Here is a 23157-nt window from a genome sequence, read left to right as displayed (position 1 = left end):
TATGTGATAAGATAATTAGACAAAAATTGTTTCCAATTTCCAGCTGCTAGGTGTATAATTCCCATTGGTTGAGAATTGCCCTTTTCCTTTAGAGGGGAATTCACATCCTAAATGCAAAGGTTTGCCTGGAAGAGTTGAGCCCTGATACCCCCAATATCGAATGCGAGGGGGTTGGTGCATAACAAGTTTGGCACCAAACCAATAACTGACTAGCCTGCCCAGTAAATGATACCAGACTATTGCAACATTTTCACAAGCAGTAATAATTTTGGGAGGAATCTGTCTGCTCCTGCACAGGGTGTTATCCCACGCTCCTTTCTGCCTGGACACAGAACTCTGTGGCTGTTCAATCACAACCTTAGGACTATGTAAGCCCTGTGTGATAAACATGAAATAAGTAATCTAGTAGGACCAGGCATAATTACCCCCTTGCTAACCCAGGCCACCCGGGATGCTTACATAAGCCCTAGTCAATACCATAGATACGAGGAAACTTTAATGAGAAAGTGGTTGTCTGAAGCCACATTCTAAAATCACTTTCCTTAATGAGTAGACTCTATAAAGTGTGCCCTGAACATCTCCAGTAAAAGATACTGGATTAGGCCAACGGAAGTAGGCAAAAGTTGTGGGTGTCCGGAACGGGACCACCGATTAGATAAGTACAGTAGTTGGGGAACCTCAATTGTTGTCAGCGAAGTTCAGTTTGTTAGTTTTGCCCAGGTTATGCCTTTAACCATTGCATGAATAAAAGTTCTTAGTCAATGGCTGCCCATCATTAACAGAGTGAACGACAAGGAAGATGTGCATTGGGTGGTCAAGCCAGTGTGATACCTGTATAACATGTGCCGTGTACAGTAAGTGCACAATTTGTGTCACTAAAACTCGGTCACTTACAGTTCACAATTCCTGAGCCTCACACATAAATGTATGACTGCAATAAATAGAAAAAGAGTATGGCATGACATTAAATATAAAGAAAAGCGAGCCACCATATCAGTTCTCAAGCAGAACCACCATCAGGCTTTTGTACTTACCTTTTCTTTCCATTTTAACTCTGAAAGAAAGCGATAAAAACATCAGAATTAATTGTATTTTATCTACAATGACACAAGACATATACAGTACACCTCTTACTGCACATTTCAGCCCAATACGCCTCTGCAGGTTTTGGAACTACAACTGCATGACTGTTAGGAAATGCTGAGAGTTGTAGTTTCATAACAGCCTGAAATCGACAGTCTGTGGTCCACTGCACTAAGCTAAATAATAATATAAAGTTTCATTAAGACACTTACTATTACATTTCTTCCCGAAGCAGAAGTAACAGACACAGGCACAGAATGCAACAAAGAGAATGGACCCAATAGGCAGCAGGATGGCAACTGAAAAAGAATAGCGCAATTGAATATCAAGTGCAGCAATAAAAAACATAACCTACACAAAGTCATCCTATGTGATTTCCTGCTAGGAGAGAGGGAGCTGCCTCGTGCATAGTCTGGACACAGAGCTATTCCCACTGACTATCAGTAAAGGAGACAAAAATACAAGGGTTTTGCGCCATGGATGTAATTCAACTGCTGATGGTGTTTGAGATCCCACGTGACTTCCCATTACGAAAAGGAGAGGAGGAGCTGCCTCATCCATTGTCTGGACACAGAGCTATTCATATTGATTAAAGGAGACAAGGACACAAGGGTGTTGGCTGCATGCAGCAGATTTTCTGGATGTAATTCGGGCACTGATTGGTGAATTACATTTTCTGATACTTCCTGCTAGGAGAAGGAGAGAGGGAGCTGCCTGATTCATAGTCTGGACAAAGAGTTGACAGTCTGGGTATCTTATTGTGCAGACTTCTTTTTATTTTACAATTCAACAGACACATTTTTAGTAATGTGGAGCAAAAGGAAGACATATATATCATAACTAGAGAACAATGTAGCTTACGTAGCATTTTGTTGGCAGTTTTTGGAGGTCCACATTCTATATCAGATGTCGAGTTGCAGGGTGTCTGTATCTCCTGGTTTGGTGGACAGCTGAAGAATAAGAAAAGTGAGTGTTGATCGTGATGAACACACATGTATCTAATGTTCACAGCACATTTTGAAACAATTTCCTAATGTTTTTGCCAATTTCAGTTTGAGCAGTCAATGATCTCGCATATGGGGCCTTCCAATTCTCAACCAATGACATCAGTCATGTCAGCAGGCATGTTGGATTTCAACATTTAGTAGCTTAAGGCCGAATGCACACGCCGTGTTCCGTGGCCAGGAGCGGTCCGTGGTATGCCGGCCTGGATTCCTGTTCAGAGCAGGAGCGCACGGCGTCATTGGTTGCTATGACGCTGTGCAGTTCATGCTGCCGCTGCACTACAGTAATACACTGGTATAGATCATACAAGTGTATTACTGTAGTGCAGCGGCGGCATGAAGCGCATGGCGTCATAGCAACCAATGACGCCGTGCGCTCCTGCTGTCAGCAGGAATCCAGGCCGGCATACCACAGACCGCTCACGGCCGTGTGCATTCGGCCTATAGGAGATGTCTGTCAGAATTAGGCTACATTCACAGAAACTTATTTTGTTTCCCTGTCCGTTCCATTTTTTTGCGGATTGGATGAGGACCCATTCATTTCAATGGGTCTGCAAAAAATGCGAACAGCACACCGTGTGCTGTCCGCATCCGTATGTCTGTTCCGTGGCCCAGCAAAAAATATACAGCATGTCCTATTCTTGTACGTTTTGCAGACAAGGATAGGCATTGTTACAATGGATCTGCACAAAAAACGGATGCAACACAGATGTCACAAGGACGTCATCCGTATTTTTTGCGGATGCGCATATTGCGGACTGCAAATTACATACAGTCGTGTGAATGTAGCCTAAGGGTCAGAATATGTTTAAAAAAAAATCAACAACATTACTTCACTGATCCCCTTCTGACGCTATTCCCCACTGGTCTCTACTTTGTAGTCCTACATTGGCACCCAGGAAATGGCGGGAGATGCCCACTTAGCCAATCGTTGGTGACTGGCTGAGCAAACCTCTCCTGCCATTTGTCGAGCTGGAACTAGAAATTGGAGACTTGCAGCAGAACAGCAGCAGGGGGGTTTGGTGAGAGTTGTTTCTTTGCTCATCTGCCTCTGTCCCAGTGGCTCTGTCCCACCTCCCACTCGCCTCTTCTTCAAAGCAGGTCCAGCTGTCAGCGTAGCACTGTCCCTCCACACAGGCTGTGGCATAGCCTCTCTCACACTACCTGTAGGAGACACGTGTGCTCTCCTCTGGCTCTTAAAGGGCAAGAATATTTGCATGCTAATCTTCATCAGATGGAAACTATTGGCTGGAAACCTTTGGGTGCTTAAGGCACCTTCCCTTGTGGTAAGGTGCCTGAGCAATAGGTTCTAGTTCTCTAGTGTCTTGCTGTTTTGTGTTTGTCTGCCCGTGTACCAACTTTTGCCTGTTTTCTGGATTTGATGCTTTGCTGCCTAACCTGACCTCTACCTGACCTCTGTGTTGATCCTTCGCTACCTGACCAGACTGTTCATTGGATTGCATGTATTTTGCCTGCCCTGACAGCAGCCTGTCCCTGAGTAAATTTTGGCCTGACCCCTTGGTGCTCTGCACCAGTGTCTCCTGACCCCCATGGGGACCACACAGGGACTACTCCAGGCTTGTAGCAGCCTGGTGGTTCTGCTGCAGTGGAAGTCCAGATCCCTATACACGGGTTAAAGAGTGAAAACCAGGGGAATGCCATTAAGAGTAGCAAGTCAAGTCTGTTTAGTTGACACTGTGGTTCCATATCCACTGTGTAACATGTGTCTTATTTTTTAACCCTTTAATAATGGCACTTAGTGAAGAACTGGATCACCTTATCTATGAATATTGACAAAGATCACCAAAAGAAAACTCAGATTTTGCCCAAAAGATGCCAACCAGAGTTCTCTTATAAAGCCATATAGATCCCACAATCGACTAGGTCTTCTCCTAGAGATTTACTGACCACTAACTGGCATGTTATATACCATAGGGGTTTCATTTCATGTATATGTCCATGTATAATAAAGTAATAAAGTGTTTGGTGTGTGTATGCCAGTCCCATAAGTGCCATGGTGAGCCCTCACCTTGTTGTACATTTCTGGCAGATCTCACAAGGCTCATCACCAGGACAATAGGTTCCTTTCTTGCAGCGGCATACGGTGTTCTTTTTCACCATGCATGGAGACACTTCTTCTTCTTCATCTGCAAATGACAACCGTATGAATACTAATAGTTTAACAGAAATTTAGCAAAAGGGGGCATGCCAGGGAAATGTCCCTGGTGCTGGGAGGGGTGCCAACTGCATCTGCCAGGTCAAGACGGAAACTAACCAAGGTGGAACAATTTTTTTTAATCAATTCTCTTTTTATTGAAGAAAAAGGTAAATGTAAATGATATACAATCTTCAACAATAAAACATCTTAACCAATTAATCGCTACAAATAGTAGTACATGTGATATCTCAATATGAATAAGTACTTGAGTGACTCTTCATTAGATAGTAGGAATTACAGCATATGACAAAAGATGGGTTTACAAGAGCCAAATATATATGCAAAAGACCTTAGAGAGATGAGATCATGGGTGCAGGGGGGGGGGGGAGGGGGAATATTAGAAAAAAATTAGCCTTAAATTAGAGAACAATAGGTGTTGACATTCACGTCTTTTTTGCTGATTTTCAAATCGTAGACTGTTATAAAATTTCTGGGATGTGTGTCTCAGGGTACCTAAGAGATCATGGTCTTTTCCCTTAAAATGGTTGGCAATCAAGGCATGTAATGCTATAATCTGGGACTGTGTCCTTTATACTATACTTGGGGGGTCGCAGAGACGTAATTGCTTTCGAGAGGTGGGAAAGCGCTATGTATCAAAACCCCTAAAAAGCTTCCAAGGGTTCCATGTCTTCAGGAACTAAGATGCCTTTATTGTCACTGTACAATACAATGTAATACAATGTACAATACAATGAAATGTTGTTTGGAGCAATCCTAGATGCCATGGACAGTCGGGTGTGAGTTTCCCAATGGGCTAATTCTTTAAAAAGGTATAACTGATCTACTTTATCTATCCAACCAGATATAGTAGGAGCCGAGTTGCTTCTCCATAGATATGGAATAAGTAGGGGGGCTGCTGTGATGAGCATGGTAGGGAGGTTATGGTGATTTGGTGTAAGGGTTTCGTTTGGGCACCATAATAGGATCAATTTGGGATCTAAGGTAATTTTTGTAAGGCATTTATGTTTATCACGGAGCTCACCTCCGACCAAAAAGGTTTTATGCTGGAGCAGTGCCACCAGATGTGAGGGAGAGAGCCTACCTCCGTCTCTCCTCTCCAGCATAGATCGTGTAGGAACTCTGGAGTTTTATACCACCTTATCAGAAGCTTGTATGAGTTTTCGTGGATTTTGATGCATCTCAATAAATCCGTGTGAGTGAGTTAAAGGAGGAACAATTTGGGAGAAGTAACTTACCTGTACGACACACTTTACACTGAAGGCATTCAGTTAATCCTGTAAGGTGTTCGCTGTATGTTTCTCCACGGAGACATGACTCACAAGTGCTCGGAGTGTCCTGGATGGTGCAATGCTTCACTACATACTTGCCTACAAGAGACATTGGTAGAGATATCAACCCAGACACATTGTAAACTATGGTACTCACATATGGAAACTCATATAATAACTTGCACGCTAGATATATATATATATGCCATTATCATGTGTCTCCTATCTGCAAAAGGATATATTATTCCATACATTTAAATACAAATGTAATATTTATTCTATTTCATCAAAATTGATCTAAAATTCACTGCTTACTAATTCTATAATATATCTTTATGGTGGTTTTTCTGTTACAGAGCCGCAAATGCCCTAGTTAAATGATACATTCAGGCTGTCTGCAGCCGCCACTAGGAGGAGCTTAAGAGCTTAGTGAAGACTGTAGTGTCATTGAAAGCAATGCTTAAATAGTATGCAGTGAGCTCCTAGCCTTCATTACTCCCCCCAGTGGTGGTGGCACTGAACTGCATAATTTATAATATATTCATGCAGGGGAATTGCAGAAATTCGAGCACTGACTGCTAAAGAGATATATAGACTTATTGTGTTGGAGCTGGACCTAAAATCGACACAAGGAAGCTGCCATGTCGGTCATATCAGTATCCAACCATTTTATTAGAAAAATGGAGACACCTAAGAAAAACTAATTAGGATGTAGGAAAAGGCTGCCTGTGCCTTTAAATTGAATGCAAATTTGGATAGTGAGGAATGTAGCAGGGCTAATATCTATGCAGATCTACGCAGATATGTGTCAGTGGAGAACATTGCCAGCTATGCGAGAGAGAGAGGAGACACTTGGCAACTATATACAGTCCTGATCAAAAATTTAAGACCACTTTAAAAATGGCAAAAAATCATATTTTACATGGTTGGATCTTAACAAGGTTCCAAGTAGAGCTTCAGCATGCAACAAGAAGAAATGAGAGTGAGACAAAACATTTTCTGAGCATTCAATTCATTGAAAATAACGAATAAACTGAAACAGGCTGTTTTTCAGCTGATCCAAATTTTAGGACCACATGCCTTTAAAAGGCCAAATCTGTGCAAAGATGTGGATTCATTGTCATTTTCTGTCAGGTAGTCACACGTTGTGATGGCAAAGGCAAAAAAACTCTCCTTTTTTGAACGTGGTCGGGTTGTTGAACTGCATAAGGAGGGTCTCTCACAGCGCGCCATCGCTGCTGAGGTGGGACGCAGTAAGACAGTCATTTGGAATTTCATTTCTTAAATGATCCTGAGGGTTATGGAACAAAAAAGTCAAGTGGAAGACCCCAAAAAATTTCTTCAGCACTGAGCCGGAGGATCCAATTGGCTGTCCGTCAAGACACTGGACGATCCTTGACCCAAATTAAGGCCCTTACTGGTGCTGACTGCAGCCCCATAACCATCAGACGGCATCTGAGACTGAAGGGCTTCAAAAACAAAAAACGTCTTCAAAGACCTCGTCTCCTTTGAACGCCACAGAACTGCTCGTTTGGACTTTGCAAGAGAGAGCACCAAACATGGGACATTCAAAGGTGGAAGAAAGTTTTATTCTCTGATGAGAATTTTTTACCTTGATGGTCCTGATGGTTTCCAACGTTACTGGCATGACAAGCAGATCCCACCTGAGATGTTTTCTACGCGCCACAGTGGAGGGGGCGCCACAATGGTCTGGGGTGCTTTTTACTTCAGTGGAACAATGGAGCTTCAGGAAGTGCAGGGGCGTCAAACGGCCACTGGCTATGTCCAGATGTTGCAGAGAGCATTCCTCATGACTGAGGGCCCTCGTCTGTGTGGTAACGACTGGGTTTTTCAACAGGACAACGCTACAGTACACAATGCCCGCAGGACAAGGGACTTCTTCCAGGAGAATAACATCACTCTTTTGGCCCATCCTGCGTGTTCCCCTGATCTAAATCCAATTGAGAACCTTTGGGGATGGATGGCAAGGGAAGTTTACAAAAATGGACAACAGTTCCAGACAGTAGATGGCCTTTGTGCGGCCGTCTTCACCACTTGGAGAAATGTTCCCACTCACCTCATGGAAACCCTTGCATCAAGCATGCCGAAACACATTTTGGAAGTGATAAACAATAACGGCGGAGCTACTCATTGCTGAGTTCATGTTTGGAAGTTAGATTTCTGTTTTGGGGGGGTTTAGTTTTTTTTGGGAGGTGTGGTCCTAAACTTTTGATCAGCTGAAAAACGGCCTGTTTCAGTTTATTCGTTGTTTTCATTAAATTGAATGCTCAAAAAATGTTTTGTCTCACTCCCATTTCTTCTTGTTGCATGTTGAAGCTCTACTTGGAAGCTTGTTAAGATCCAGCCATGCTAAATATGATTTTTTGCCATTTTTCAAGTGGTCTTAAACTTTTGATCAGGACTGTACCAACCGGGCGGTAAGGTCTGATACCTACAGTGTGAATTAGGCATTTGACAACTGGCCTACAATCCGGTGGTAACGTATGACGTTAATCGCATGTACTTCTGATACTATTTACTTGAGATACGGACATACCTCTGTAACTGATTTACCTACAAGGTACATACCAAAGGAGACACGCTCCTAAGAGGCATGTTTTTGTCTTTCTGAGACCCACCCTCATATGGGACAATTGTCCACAGCATCTCCTGATCAGGCAGCACCTCCTATCACGCTCCATAGGGACCCATTAGCCTCCATATTGGGTCCTATTTGGCTACCAACGGAGCCACAGACTTGATACACTACTGTGCATGATTATATGGATATGTTAGTACATTTTATATTTTTGATCTGCTCATGAACATTAATCCACCATTTTTATAGTTTTAGTTTTATGTATTTTTATGTCTATTTTATCCAATTGATTTAGTTGTATTGGTGTCTATTAAATGCTCTATTTTCCACTACTTGCTGTCCAGGGCTCTTTGATATTTGAGTGCCCCTCCATTACCACATATACTTTCTACCTCCTGGAACCGAGTGATTTTTGAGGAGTGCACCTCCCCGTAGTGATCTCCCAGGTGAGCCGCCATGTTTTGTTCTTTACCTAGATTCACAATTTACGTACGATCCTGAGCATAACCTTCACTCCCTCTGACCTATTTCTCCAGTAATGTCATATAATGATCTGTTGCAGTGTTGAACAGTGACATCATGTTTTTAGGCCATATGGCATTCCGTTCATGTCAGTGCCAAAAAGATGCCCAGCCCAAGTAAGGCGTGTATTATTCCTCCAAGACATGCACTGGGCAGAGGCGTGTACCTGCACCCATATGGAGGCGCACAGTCGCTCGGTATTACCTAGAGACAATGCTTCAGTACAGACCCATAGAATTCCATGAGCACCGTATTCTAAATCTGTGTTGGACTGGGATTCCTTGGGCCCACCAGAGGAAATTATTCTCAGGGCCCAACCTCCATATCATCAATAAAGCCCATTAGGTTTCGTATCAAAGAAATAGACTGGCTCCAAATTGGATTTTTCTCCTAGACCACTTGGGCCCACTGGAGAATCCTCGGCTAATCTGGTGGGCCAGTCTGACCATAGACATAGGATATGGCTTTGTGCATGACCCTTTAATGTCAGGGAAAATAAAACTAATTCTATATTACTTATATATTTGGGCATACATATGTGTGTTTGGTCTATATCTTCTATATTCTCCATGTGCCTTTAAAGGGAATGTGTCATCAGAAAATTATTTATTGTTTAAATCACATTTTAAACAAATTTTTAAAGAATTTGTGATGATGATTTCACTATGCCGTTTTCCCACTGGCCACTAGGCCTAATAACAAATGCCACTTCTTGGTCTGTACAGATCACTTTACTGCAGTTATCTGATTATCTGCCATTCTAATCCTGCCTGTAGTGATATCACCTCTGTGTACAGATAAGACAGGATCCACCATTCACAATAGGTGATTGTCGGAGCTTATCTATTCTTTCCTTGTACAATGACCTCTGCACAGGACACAGAGCATGTCTAGAAAACTCTCCCATAGAAGTCAATGAGGTCCCCTCCTGACCTTGTGTCTATGGCCCATGGGGCTGCCGTAAAGCAATGCTTTGTAAATGCTGTTAAGAACAGGTCAGGCAAGATGGCCACCCCAATAATCGTGTTCAGGGAATAGAATATAAAAATCTAAAATCAGAATATAAAAACAGATTAGAAAGAAAGATGTTTTGCTATCTAGTTTTCACTGGAAGAAAAAAGAATTTGATGACACAATCCCTTTAAGAACCCGGCTTTACAGCGGAAACCTAGATGACGCAAAACAGGAAATTCCCGTCTTTCCAGAATCAAGTCCAAATTCCCCTGTTTCCTTCCTTTAGAGAGCACAAGACACAGGGCCCGGTCATGTGCACAACATGCAGTGTCACCGTCTGTAATCAGTATGTGACACTGGGGTCTTCCAGCTGATCTCATAAAGGATCGGCGCTATGGGGGTGGGCTTCACACCCAGATGCACACATTTCTGCAACTGGAAATCAGTTCCATTCATTTCAGTGAGGTTATATTATAGCACATGGATTTCTGCAAGCCCCGTTCAGGGGAAGGGAACCGCGGCTGCGTGTGAAGGGGGCTCTGCATGTGCGACATAGGGGAATGCTTGTGCAGGATTAAAGGGGAAAGAGTCTCCGACGTCACAGGCATAGCTATAGGGGTGCAGAGGTAGCAGTTCCAGCCTGGCACTTATGGGGCGCGATTTGTTCACAGTGCATTTTGTAGAATTCTAGGTCACAAAATCCACACATGTGACACACATTTAATTTGTTGCAGAGAATGGTATTTTGTGACAGAATGTCATTTTGTCCTACAGATTTTAATTTTGTCGCACAAAATGTCATTTTGTCCCATAGAAACAATTTGTCGCACAGAATGTCATTTTGTCCCATAGAATTGAAATGAACTGTGAACAAATGGCGCCCCATAGGCTGTAGTGCCTGAGAGGAGCCAAGGACGCCTCCTCCACTTAGGCCTATTGCACATGACCTTAGGTGTCCCGTGCTGCGGAACGCATATGCGGATCCGCAATACACGGACGCCGTTCCGTGGGCATTCCGCATCACGGATGCGGACCCATTCACTTCAATGGGTCCGCAAATCCGGAGATGCAGAACGGTGCGGAACGGAAGCACAGACCGGAACCCTACGGAAGCACTGCAGAGTGCTTCCGTGGGGATTCGTCCCGTACTTCCGTTCCGCAAAAAGATAGAACATATCCTATCTTTTTGCGGAACGGGTGGATCACGGACCCATTCAATTGAATGGGTCCGCGATCCGCTGCGGCTTCCCCATGGTTGGTGTTCGTGCAGCACGGCCACGGGGCAGAAGGCCCTAAGAAGACACTTTTACAGGTTTTACATAGGGGCCCAACTTTAAAGTTATTATCCACATGCAAAAACAGGAAACAACTGCTCAGCCAGTCACTGTACAAGCCCCGCCTTCCATATTAAGCCACACCCACCCAAGTCTGTAAAAAGCATAGAAACTAGATGTTCCAGATTGTGCCAAAATTGCACTAATTTTGTGCCCCTTTGTAGACAGATTCTAGGAGCTGACACATTAGTACCGGTAAATCCGAATTTTGACAATGGACCTCGCCCTAGTTTGACCACAAAGTAAAAGAAAAGGTAGGAAATATCACAAAATAACTTCCACTGATAGACACACGTGTCATCCCAAAACCACATTAGCCACAACATAACAATCCACACAAAAGTTAAAAATAAAATCACACAATAGCGCAGAACTGTCCATACAATGATCCAAACCGCCCCAAGGAAAATTAGAACCCTCTTGCCGATACTGTGTGTCCAATATGGCAGCTTCTGGTTCCCTTGGGTGTTAGGCTAGGTCTACACGATGACATTTGTCGCACTAATGTTGCGCAACAGTTTTTATAATGATAGTCTATGGTGTTGCACTACGACATGCTGCGACACGACAGTCGCAAAAAATCAATTCGAAATGGATTTTTCTGTGACTGTCACGTCGCAGTCGCAGCATGTCACATGTTGCAGTGCGACACCATAGACTGTCATTATAAAAATTGTTGCGCGACATTGGTGCGACAAAATGTCGCGCAACGGTTGCAGTGTAGTTGTGCCCTGACTGTTGCGAGACTTATTGTCGCGCAACACATGTCGTCGTGTAGACCTAGCCTTAGTTACAAAAAATATGTGGCCTGCTGCATCTGAGGCCATAGTATGAATATGTTCTCCACTAGATGTGTCTATGGGGGTGTAGTATGGAGGAGCTCTGTCCGTGAGGCCTAGTCTATAACCATTCTTAAAGTGAACCTACGAGTTTGATTTATGGGGTTATTCGAGTAAATTTTTTAAAGGCAGGAAAGTTAAAAACGTATACTCATCATCCCAAACCCCTCCATTCCCGCGCAGCTCCTATCCTGTCCACAATTGTAGTGAAGACGTCATGAGACGTCTCTATCTTTATTACCTTTCTTGCTGCTTTCTTTTATCTTGATTTTACCTTTATACTCCTGACGGCTGAGCACAAGATACAGACACGCCCAAGGATCATAATATGAACTTTCCAGAACATCTCAGAAATGCAAATAAAAAACGCCTATGTAGTCGCATGATGTTATATCTTGACACTTGCGACCAAAATCTAGTAGTCCAGGGGACAGATAATGAGGGATAAGAGTTTGTCAGAGTAAGGGTCCATTCACACGACCGCTGCTGCACAGATCCGGAAATGCGGATCCGCACTTCCGGGTCCGCATTTCCGTTCCCGGAAAAAATAGAACATGTCCTATACTTGTCCGCAATTGTGGACAAGAATAGGCATATTCTATTATAGTGCCGGCGATGTGCGGTCTGCAAGATGCGGAACGCACATTGCCAGTGTTCGCAGGTCTGCAAAACACATACGGATGTGTGAATGGACCCTTATGTTACACATGTCTAGTAACATTTACAGATGGCCCTCGAAGTGTGTTCGCACTTTGTTTAACAAAACTTAAAGGGGTTCTACACTTTGTTTAAACTGATTTATCCTCTGGACACCCGGGACCCCCGCCGATCAGCTGTTTGAGAAGGCAGCGCCGCGACCTTCTCTTGTTTACCGCTGGCCCAGTGACGTCACGACTACTATCAACTGGCCTGGCCAGGGCTAAGCTCTGTTCACTTGAATGGAGCTTAGCCGCGCCCAGGCCAGTGATACTAGTCGTGACGTCACTGGGCCTGCGGTAAACAGTGAGAAGGCCGCGGCACTGCTCCCTCTCACAGCCGCCTCCAACATACAGTCCCATGTAAATAACATAATTATAGAGTTTCAATCTTGCATTGTATTGTACTTTTACCTGCAGCCTATTATATTCAGGCAGATACAGTCCTAACATGGCAGGGCTGGGGGCAGTCACTTGTCAACTGATCAGCGCCCCACAATTGCATCATGGCCGGGGGGAATTGGGCTACAGAGGGAGTTCCATCCCTCTGTCTAATCTCTCATATAATACTGACTGCAGCATCTGAGGGATTACATTGCTGGGATTGGAGTTATGTCCAGATTGGTCTGTTGCAGGCGGGTGTATAATACGGCTGACACTCCCTTGCAAGGAGCTGGCTCAGCTCATGAACCTCCGCATACATTCCCTGCATACCGAAAACCTACGGTTACGACATGGTGCACATATGGGTTAAGTATAGTAACTGTTGCTATTGATTTAAAGCAGTGTGTCTAAGGGACAAAGTGTACTCCCATGCAAACTCCTTGAACTTCCTCTTAAAGGGACACTACAATCATTTTTATCACGTATTGGCCTATAGGTGGACGTTCTATGTCAGTTTTTTTAAATACTGCTCTTCTGGGCATCTTTAGGCTACTTTCACACTCGCGTTTGGTGCGGATCCGTCATGGGTTTGCAGAAACGCTTCTGTTCAGATAATACAACCGCATGCATCCGTTCAGAACTGATCCGTTTGTATTATCTGTAACATAGCCAAGACGTTTTCTATTGTGCCAGATTGTGTCAGTGAAAACGGATCCGTCCCCATTGACTTACATTGTGCATCAGGGCGGATCCGTTTGCCTCCGCATCGTCAGGCTGCAAGTAGAGTTTTGGTGTCCGCCTCCAGAGCGGAATGGAGACGGAGCGGAGGCAAACTGATGCCCTGAACGGATCTCACAAACGGAAAGCCAAAACGGCAGTGTGAAAGTTTTAGCTAGGCCAATCAAGAGAAAATAGAGCTCTCAGCCCAATGATACACCTACTATTATCATGAAGACTACCTTGCAGATAATATCTTTCCCTCACAGCAGATTCTTAAAATTAAGCCATACACTGTTCTAGAGCACCAGGGATAATACAACAAGCTCCGTCATTGCCTTAAAGGGAACCTGTCACCTCCTAAATGCATGTAAACCCGCCAGCAGTGCCTCAGGGTAGATCGCAGTGTGATACTAATCATACTTTTCATCCTGCAGTCCAATGCTGCATAAGGTCAGAAAACGATATTTTATCCTCCGTCCGCGTAATTTGCATGTCAGCTTGAAGTCAAGAGGGCAACGGCCTCCTTGCTTTAAGTCAAGGTAACCACGCCCCCTCTTGCCTTTGAGTGACAGCCCAAAATTCGGCTTCGCTTTCCAAAGTCTCACGCATGCGCGGTGCCCTCTATTTTACTGCGCAATCCCATGCCCTGACAGAGGGTACCGCACATATTTTACTAAAAAGAAGAGTACCTGCAGGGCATCGCAAGCATCTGGTGCTTCCATTCATGTAGTAGCTCTCATTTGTATTGTCGTCACTCTTTCCAGTGTCTACAAGCACCTGAGGAAAAAAACATATCAGTGTTAGAATTTTCCTGCAGTGTGTAGAATATTCTACAGTTTTCAAACGAGCCCCTGGATCTGAATACTTTTGTAATTGCATGTAAGTAAACATTTTGTATAGCTACTGAGTTATTCAATGAAATGTATTTGTATAGCGCCACCTAATTTCTTATTTCTTTGACCTGCTCACTGAGAAGGCCGCACATGCTCAGTTTAATCCTTCAACTGCCTCCTGAGCTGTGATAGGCAGAGCATGGACACGCCCCCTGAGCTGTGATAGGCAGAGCATGGACACGCCCCCTGAGCTGCAGCAGAAAAGACACTCCCCCTGAGATGTCAGCTTGATATAAATCTAGCAGAGCAATGAATGTGGAGATCTATCCATCCATGTGAGGTACAGGGCTGGTTCTGGCTTTGTTAGACAGAGATTGTCATTTACTATATGAAGTCTGAGTTTAATTTTTTACATTATTCATCCCTTTAAATCACTTGTATATGAAATTTTGTAATATATCTTATTCATTAATCACCAAACAATAGCTGAAACCAGTAAATAGAAGACAGTGAAGAAGGAGAAGGTAGAGGTGCAGCTACAGTCTCTTTAGTGTATGTGAGACTGCATGCTGTGAGAGGGGAGAAAGAGCAGCATACGGCACCACCAGGAAGAGTCCATCCACTCAACAGGCATAAAAAAATTGTTACACAACATTTGACTGCCGTGATAGATTATTATGTGAGCAGATGTGTTACACAAATGTCTGTTATTTCCTACGCACAGTGCAGCACTATGGGGTCTAGATAGCAAAAACCTCTGATGGTCACCTAACTCAAGACACATGCTCTTACACAAAATGTTCTTCATATCTGTCCATGAAGCTGCACATTGAAGATCTCCATCAGTATGGAATGTACTACAACCCCTCTAGAACAGATCAGTTTCACTCCTCTGCTTTCATAGGGCCTCAATGAGAGGGTGCTTAAAGGGTGATCTGACACACCGTGTACCTGGAGCCTCGTGCTACCATTACATCTGACTGTGTATTATCTCACAGATCAATTACAAGATTGTGGTGTCATGTCAGCAGCTCGTGCCTGAAGCTGACCTGGTATTTCGGGCAGGTATGGGTGCTGCTCCAGTGCCTTCATTGAACCACACCTCCTTCTAAAGCACTGTAAGGGTTAATGCCCTACTTTGCTCTGTGTGCTTTTGATAGACTGTTTCCAATTTGCTACTCGGCTTCTGCTATATATGCTGTGCTGTTTGACCAATTGTCTGCTTGGGAAATAGTCCACTAATCTGCGAGTTCCTGCTAAGGCATGCCATTTATAATTGTCTGCCCGTGTACTGACTTCTGCCTGATTCCTGGACCAGTATCTCTAACCCTTGAGGGTTAGCTGTCAACCACACTGGGACTACTCCAAGAGGTAGCGGCCTGTTGTGTACCCTGCAGTGAAGTCCAGATCCCTGTATAGGGGTTAAAGGGGTATACACAGGCGGACTGCCAGGATAGCGCTCCTAGGTTTAAAAAAAAGTTGATTAAAGGGGTTTTCTAGTAAAAAAAAAAAAAAAGGGAAAAAAGGCAGAGAAGGTGCTAAAATAAGCTATACTCAATCCCCCTCCATGCCAGCACCTGAGGTCTGATTCTTTCGAGATGTGTGCATACACGTGACTGCTGCAACCAATTACTGGCTTCAGTTGTCTGGTGATATATACCTCTGAAGCCAGTGATTGGTTGCAGAGATCGACTGCAGCAGCGGAGAGGATTGAAGGACCTTCCCTGCCTTTTTCCATTTCTTTTTTTTTACTTGTATGACCCCTTTAGCCAAACTCTAGAGTGATCCTACTTATCTTCATTACAGAATGTAAACATTATATATATATATATATATATATATATATATATATATATATTTTATATATTAGAGACTATACACTGATAAACAGACTTATTGTGTAAATGAAGATACTCTTTGCATGATGGCGGACTGTCTTCTACTATTGCATGAAAAACAAATATAGGAGAACCAGCTTATTATGTAATAGGTTCTTGTAGTAGTAAAACTGCATTCTTCTGAGAAGTACAAATAGAGGCAGAGTTCACGCCTCGGAAGTTTTGCAACCGTGATCTTCAGAGTGAAACTCTTACCATAGAATTTAACCGTAACTAAAATGTATAAAGATACAATGGTGCTTAAAAGTTTGTGAAGCTTTCAGAATTTTCTATATTTCTGCATAAATTTGACCTAAAACTACATTAGATTTTCACACAAGTCCTAAAAGTAGATAAAAGGTAAACAAATGAGTCAAAAATATAAATCTGTCAGCAGATCTGTACCTATGAAACTGGCTGACCTGTTACATGTGCACTTGACAGCTGGAGACATCTGTGTTGGTCCCATCTTCATATGTGCCCGCATTGCTGAGAAAAATAATGTTTTATTGTATGCAAATTAGCCTCTAGGAGCAACAGGGGCGTTACCATTACACCTAGAGGCTGAGCTCTGTCTGCAACTGGTGTTCCCTCTGTACTTTGATTTAAAAGGCCCAAGTGTGATGATGTTTCCACTGCCTGGCCCTGTCAATAGGTTTTCTTTAAATTGACCACTTTCCCACTATCCACTGAAAACTGCCAATATCCCTGCTACTTGAAAGGGTCTGAAGGGAACCGTGAGCAGGAAATTCACTGATAAACCAGGCACAATGCCTTGTAGGACTAGTTCAGCTGCATGTAATAATGCCTTCCATTTAGCCATTCGTTGCTTCATTCTAGAGAAAATGCACTTTAAAATCATATACAAGTGAGCAGTTAAGTGCACTGAGGGCGGGCCTAAGCCACTCTGTGCACCCTTGCTTATCCTGCTTACTCTGCCATCCCCTCCCTGTCCTCAACTGATAGGCCCAGCTTCCTGCATAGTCCTCTCAATAAAGATAGAAAAAAACGAAACGGTGGACTTTACGTCCAACGTATGGACCTTAAAAGGCGCACTGACACAACCGATCGTAGACAGTATTAGGGTTTCAGCTGTTTTTTTGCTTTATTCATAGACAACGCGTTTCGGGGTACTAGGGACCCCTTTATCAAGTCTAAAAAGTAAGGTTAAAATAAGGGGGGGAGAAACAAATATATGGAAGGACACAATACAAATGCATCCATCAATAGAAAAGTAATAATATAAAAATATATATAAAATGATAGAATGCAACTGAATCAACCAAAAGAGCGGACTACAAGACAGCTTTTATCACGACCTTCAACCCCAATCATGCAGCTCTGAGAGCCATTCTATCGAAGCATTGGAACTAGAGTTGAGCGAACACCTGGATGTTCGGGTTCGAGAAGTTCGGCCGAACATCCCGGAAATGTTCGGGTTCGGGATCCGAACCCGATCCGAACTTCGTCCCGAACCCGAACCCCATTGAAGTCAATGGGGACCCGAACTTTTCGGCACTAAAACGGCTGTAAAACAGCCCAGGAAAGGGCTAGAGGGCTGCAAAAGGCAGCAACATGTAGGTAAATCCCCTGCAAACAAATGTGGATAGGGAAATTAATTAAAATAAAAATTAAATAAATAAAAATTAACCAAAATCAATTGGAGAGAGGTTCCATAGCAGAGAATCTGGCTTCCCGTCACCCACCACTGGAACAGTCCATTCTCAGATATTTAGGCCCCGGCACCCAGGCAGAGGAGAGAGGTCCCGTAACAGACAATCTGGCTTCATGTCAGCAGAGAATCAGTCTTCATGTCATAGCAGAGAATCAGGCTTCACGTCACCCACCACTGTAATAGTCCATTTTCATAAATTTAGGCCCAGCACCCAGGCAGAGGAGAGAGGTCCCGTAACAGACAATCTGGCTTCATGTCAGCAGAGAATCAGTCTTCATATCATAGCAGAGAATCTGGCTTCCCGTTACCCACCACTGGAACAGTCCATTCTCAGATATTTAGGCCCCGGCACCCAGGCAGAGGAGAGAGGTCCCGTAACAGACAATCTGGCTTCATGTCAGCAGAGAATCAGTCTTCATATCATAGCAGAGAATCAGGCTTCACGTCAGCCACCACTGCAACAGTCCATTGTCATAAATTCAGGCCCAGCACCCAGGCAGAGGAGAGAGGTCCCGTAACAGACAATCTGGCTTCATGTCAGCAGAGAATCAGTCTGCATGTCATAGCAGAGAATGAGGCTTCACGTCACCCACCACTGCAACAGTCCATTTTCATAAATTTAGGCCCAGCACCCAGGCAGAGGAGAGAGGTCCCGTAACAGAGGATCTGGCTTCATGTCACCAGAGAATCAGTCTGCATGTCATAGCAGAGAATCAGGCTTCACGTCACCCACCACTGCAACAGTCCATTTTCATAAATTTAGGCCCAGCACCCAGGCAGAGGAGAGAGGTCCCGTAACAGACAATCTGGCTTCATGTCACCAGAGAATCAGTCTGCATGTCATAGCAGAGAATGAGGCTTCACGTCAGCCACCACTGCAACAATCCATTGGCATATATTTAGGCCTAGCACACAGGCAGAGGAGAGGTTCATTCAACTTTGGGTAGCCTTGCAATATAATGGTAAAATGAAAATAAAAATAGGATTGAATGAGGAAGTGCCCTGGAGTCCAATAATATATGGTTATGGGGAGGTAGTTAATGTCTAATCTGGACAAGGGACGGACAGGTCCTGTGGGATCCATGCCTGGTTCATTTTTATGAACGTCAGCTTGTCCACATTGGCTGTAGACAGGCGGCTGCGTTTGTCTGTAATGACGCCCCCTGCCGTGCTGAATACACGTTCAGACAAAACGCTGGCTGCCGGGCAGGCCAGCACCTCCAAGGCATAAAAGGCTAGCTCTGGCCACGTGGACAATTTAGAGACCCAGAAGTTGAATGGGGCCGAACCATCAGTCAGTACGTGGAGGGGTGTGCACACGTACTGTTCCACCATGTTAGTGAAATGTTGCCTCCTGCTAACACGTTGCGTATCAGGTGGTGGTGCAGTTAGCTGTGGCGTGTTGACAAAAGTTTTCCACATCTCTGCCATGCTAACCCTGCCCTCAGAGGAGCTGGCCGTGACACAGCTGCCTTGGCGACCTCTTGCTCCTCCTCTGCCTTGGCCTTGGGCTTCCACTTGTTCCCCTGTGACATTTGGGAATGCTCTCAGTAGCGCGTCTACCAACGTGCGCTTGTACTCGCGCATCTTCCTATCACGCTCCAGTGCAGGAAGTAAGGTGGGCACATTGTCTTTGTAGCGTGGATCCAGCAGGGTGGCAACCCAGTAGTCCGCACAGGTTAAAATGTGGGCAACTCTGCTGTCGTTGCGCAGGCACTGCAGCATGTAGTCGCTCATGTGTGCCAGGCTGCCCAGGGGTAAGGACAAGCTGTCCTCTGTGGGAGGCGTATCGTCATCGTCCTGCCTTTCCCCCCAGCCACGCACCAGTGATGGACCCGAGCTGCGTTGGGTGCCACCCCGCTGTGACCATGCTTCATCCTCATCCTCCTCCACCTCCTCCTCATCCTCGTCCTCCTCGTCCTCCAGTAGTGGGCCCTGGCTGGCCACATTTGTACCTGGCCTCTGCTGTTGCCAAAAACCTCCCTCTGAGTCACTTCGAAGAGACTGGCCTGAAAGTGCTAAAAATGACCCCTCTTCCTCCTCCTCCTCCTCCTCCTCCTCCTGGGCCACCTCCTCTTCCATCATCGCCCTAAGTGTTTTCTCAAGGAGACATAGAAGTGGTATTGTAACGCTGATAACGGTGTCATCGCCACTGGCCATGTTGGTGGAGTACTCGAAACAGCGCAACAGGGCACACAGGTCTCGCATGGAGGCCCAGTCATTGGTGGTGAAGTGGTGCTGTTCTGTAGTGCGACTGACCCGTGCGTGCTGCAGCTGAAACTCCACTATGGCCTGCTGCTGCTCGCACAGTCTGTCCAGCATGTGCAAGGTGGAGTTCCACCTGGTGGGCACGTCGCATATGAGGCGGTGAGCGGGAAGGCCGAAGTTACGCTGTAGCGCAGACAGGCGAGCAGCGGCAGGATGTGAACGCCGGAAGCGCGAACAGACGGCCCGCACTTTATGCAGCAGCTCTGACATGTCGGGGTAGTTGTGAATGAACTTCTGCACCACCAAATTCAGCACATGCGCCAAGCAAGGGATGTGCGTCAAATTGGCTAGTCCCAGAGCTGCAACGAGATTTCGCCCATTATCACACACCACCAGGCCGGGCTTGAGGCTCACCGGCAGCAACCACTCGTCGGTCTGTTGTTCAATACCCCGCCACAACTCCTGTGCGGTGTGGGGCCTGTCCCCCAAACATATGAGTTTCAGAATGGCCTGCTGACGTTTACCCCGGGCTGTGCTGAAGTTGGTGGTGAAGGTGTGTGGCTGACTGGATGAGCAGGTGGAAGAAGAGGAGGAGGAAGCCGAGAAGGAGGAGGTGGCAACAGGAGGCAAAGAATGTTGCCCTGCGATCCTTGGCGGCGGCTGGACGTGCGCCAAACAGCTCTCCGCCTGGGGCCCAGCTGCCACTACATTTACCCAGTGTGCAGTTAGGGAGATATAGCGTCCCTGGCCGTGCTTACTGGTCCACGTATCTGTGGTTAGGTGGACCTTGCTACAGATGGCGTTGCGCAGTGCACACTTGATTTTATCGGATACTTGGTTGTGCAGGGAAGGCACGGCTCTCTTGGAGAAGTAGTGCCGGCTGGGAACAACATACTGTGGGACAGCAAGCGACATGAGCTGTTTGAAGCTGTCTGTGTCCACCAGCCTAAATGACAGCATTTCATAGGCCAGTAGTTTAGAAATGCTGGCATTCAGGGCCAGGGATCGAGGGTGGCTAGGTGGGAATTTACGCTTTCTATCAAATGTTTGTGAGATGGAGAGCTGAACGCTGGCGTGTGACATGGTTGAGACGCTTGGTGACGGAGGTGGTGGTGGTGGTGTTGGTGGTACATCCCCTGTTTGCTGGGCGGCAGGTGCCAACGTTCCTCCAGAGGCGGAGGAAGAGGCCGAGGCGGCAGCAGCAGAATAGGCCGAGGCGGCAGCAGCAGAAGAGGTAGCAGGGGGAGCCTGAGTGACTTCCTTGGTTTTAAGGTGTTTACTCCACTGCAGTTCATGCTTTGCATGCAGGTGCCTGGTCATGCAGGTTGTGCTCAGGTTCAGAACGTTAATGCCTCGCTTCAGGCTCTGATGGCACAGCGTGCAAACCACTCGGGTCTTGTCGTCAGCACATTGTTTGAAGAAGTGCCATGCCAGGGAACTCCTTGAAGCTGCCTTTGGGGTGCTCGGTCCCAGATGGCGGCGGTCAGTAGCAGGCGGAGTCTCTTGGCGGCGGGTGTTCTGCTTTTGCCCACTGCTCCCTCTTTTGCTACGCTGTTGGCTCGGTCTCACCACTGCCTCTTCCTCCGAACTGTGAAAGTCAGTGGCACGACCTTCATTCCATGTGGGGTCTAGGACCTCATCGTCCCCTGCATCGTCTTCCACCCAGTCTTGATCCCTGACCTCCTGTTCAGTCTGCACACTGCAGAAAGACGCAGCAGTTGGCACCTGTGTTTCGTCATCATCAGAGACATGCTGAGGTGGTATTCCCATGTCCTCATCATCAGGAAACATAAGTGGTTGTGCGTCAGTGCATTCTATGTCTTTCACCGCTGGGGAAGGGCTAGGTGGATGCCCTTGGGAAACCCTGCCAGCGGAGTCTTCAAACAGCATAAGAGACTGCTGCATAACTTGAGGCTGAGACAGTTTCCCTGGTATGCATGGGGGTGATGTGACAGACTGATGGGGTTGGTTTTCAGGCGCCATCTGTGCGCTTTCTGCAGAAGACTGGGTGGGAGATAATGTGAACGTGCTGGATCCACTGTCGGCCACCCAATTGACTAATGCCTGTACCTGCTCAGGCCTTACCATCCTTAGAACGGCATTGGGCCCCACCATATATCGCTGTAAATTCTGGCGGCTACTGGGACCTGAGGTAGTTGGTACACTAGGACGTGTGGATGTGGCAGAACGGCCACGTCCTCTCCCAGCACCAGAGGGTCCACTAACACCACCACGACCATGTCCACGTCCGCGTCCCTTACTAGATGTTTTTCTCATTGTTATGGTTCACCACAACAACAAATATATTATTTGGCCCAATGTATTGTATTCAAATTCAGCGGGATATAAATTTGAGGCCTAGTATTTAGGCGCTGGGTGACCGGTATGGATTTAGTGACAGAATTAGACTTGGAAATGCACAGAAGCGTGTGTGTGAAGTTATTCTGAATGACCCAATGTGCACCTTGAATATTATATACCCTTTTTGGGATAGATTTCAAATAGCTCTGATATAGCAGGAACCACTAAATTATGAAATTGCTAAATTGGGAATTGTACTTCAACCCAGAACAAAAAATGTGCTTTGACGGGCACTAAATAACTTTCCCAGCTACAACAGGACAGCGGTAACGAGAGATTTAGAGGGATTTAAATTTGAGGCCTAGTATTTAGGCGCTGGGTCACCGGTATGGATTTAGTGACAGAATTAGACTTGGAAATGCACAGAAGCGTGTGTGTGAAGTTATTCTGAATGACCCTATGTGCACCTTCAATATTATATACCCTTTTAGGGATAGATTTCAAATAGCTCTGATATAGCAGAAACCACTAAATTATGAAATTGCTAAATTGGGAATTGTACTTCAACCCAGAACAAAAAATGTGCTTTGACGGACACTAAATATCTTGCCCAGCAACAACAGTACAGCGGTGGGTAACGAGAGATTTAGAGGGATTTAAATTTGAGGCCTAGTATTTAGGC

The 23157-nt window shown here is 45.4% G+C and overlaps 1 protein-coding gene across 2 annotated transcripts in view; it reads right to left on the bottom strand.

The window, feature by feature from the left end:
* LOC122927301 (tumor necrosis factor receptor superfamily member 10B-like) overlaps window positions 1–23157 on the bottom strand; it is a 52930-nt gene that overhangs the window by 8854 nt on the left and 20919 nt on the right. For both annotated transcript variants that reach the window (XM_044279010.1, XM_044279011.1), the window contains exons 2-7: window positions 14271–14358; window positions 5502–5633; window positions 4117–4234; window positions 1945–2033; window positions 1296–1382; window positions 1035–1054 (exon numbers count right to left, since the gene is read on the bottom strand). In XM_044279010.1, the coding sequence (XP_044134945.1) occupies window positions 1035–1054; window positions 1296–1382; window positions 1945–2033; window positions 4117–4234; window positions 5502–5633; window positions 14271–14358 (534 nt within the window). The remainder of the gene's footprint in view (window positions 1–1034; window positions 1055–1295; window positions 1383–1944; window positions 2034–4116; window positions 4235–5501; window positions 5634–14270; window positions 14359–23157) is intronic.

This window comes from Bufo gargarizans, chromosome 2 (assembly GCF_014858855.1).
Source record: "Bufo gargarizans isolate SCDJY-AF-19 chromosome 2, ASM1485885v1, whole genome shotgun sequence".
Taxonomy (NCBI): domain Eukaryota; kingdom Metazoa; phylum Chordata; class Amphibia; order Anura; family Bufonidae; genus Bufo; species Bufo gargarizans.
Note: the sequence above shows the minus strand (reverse complement) of the source record. Positions and strands in the feature narration are given on the sequence as shown.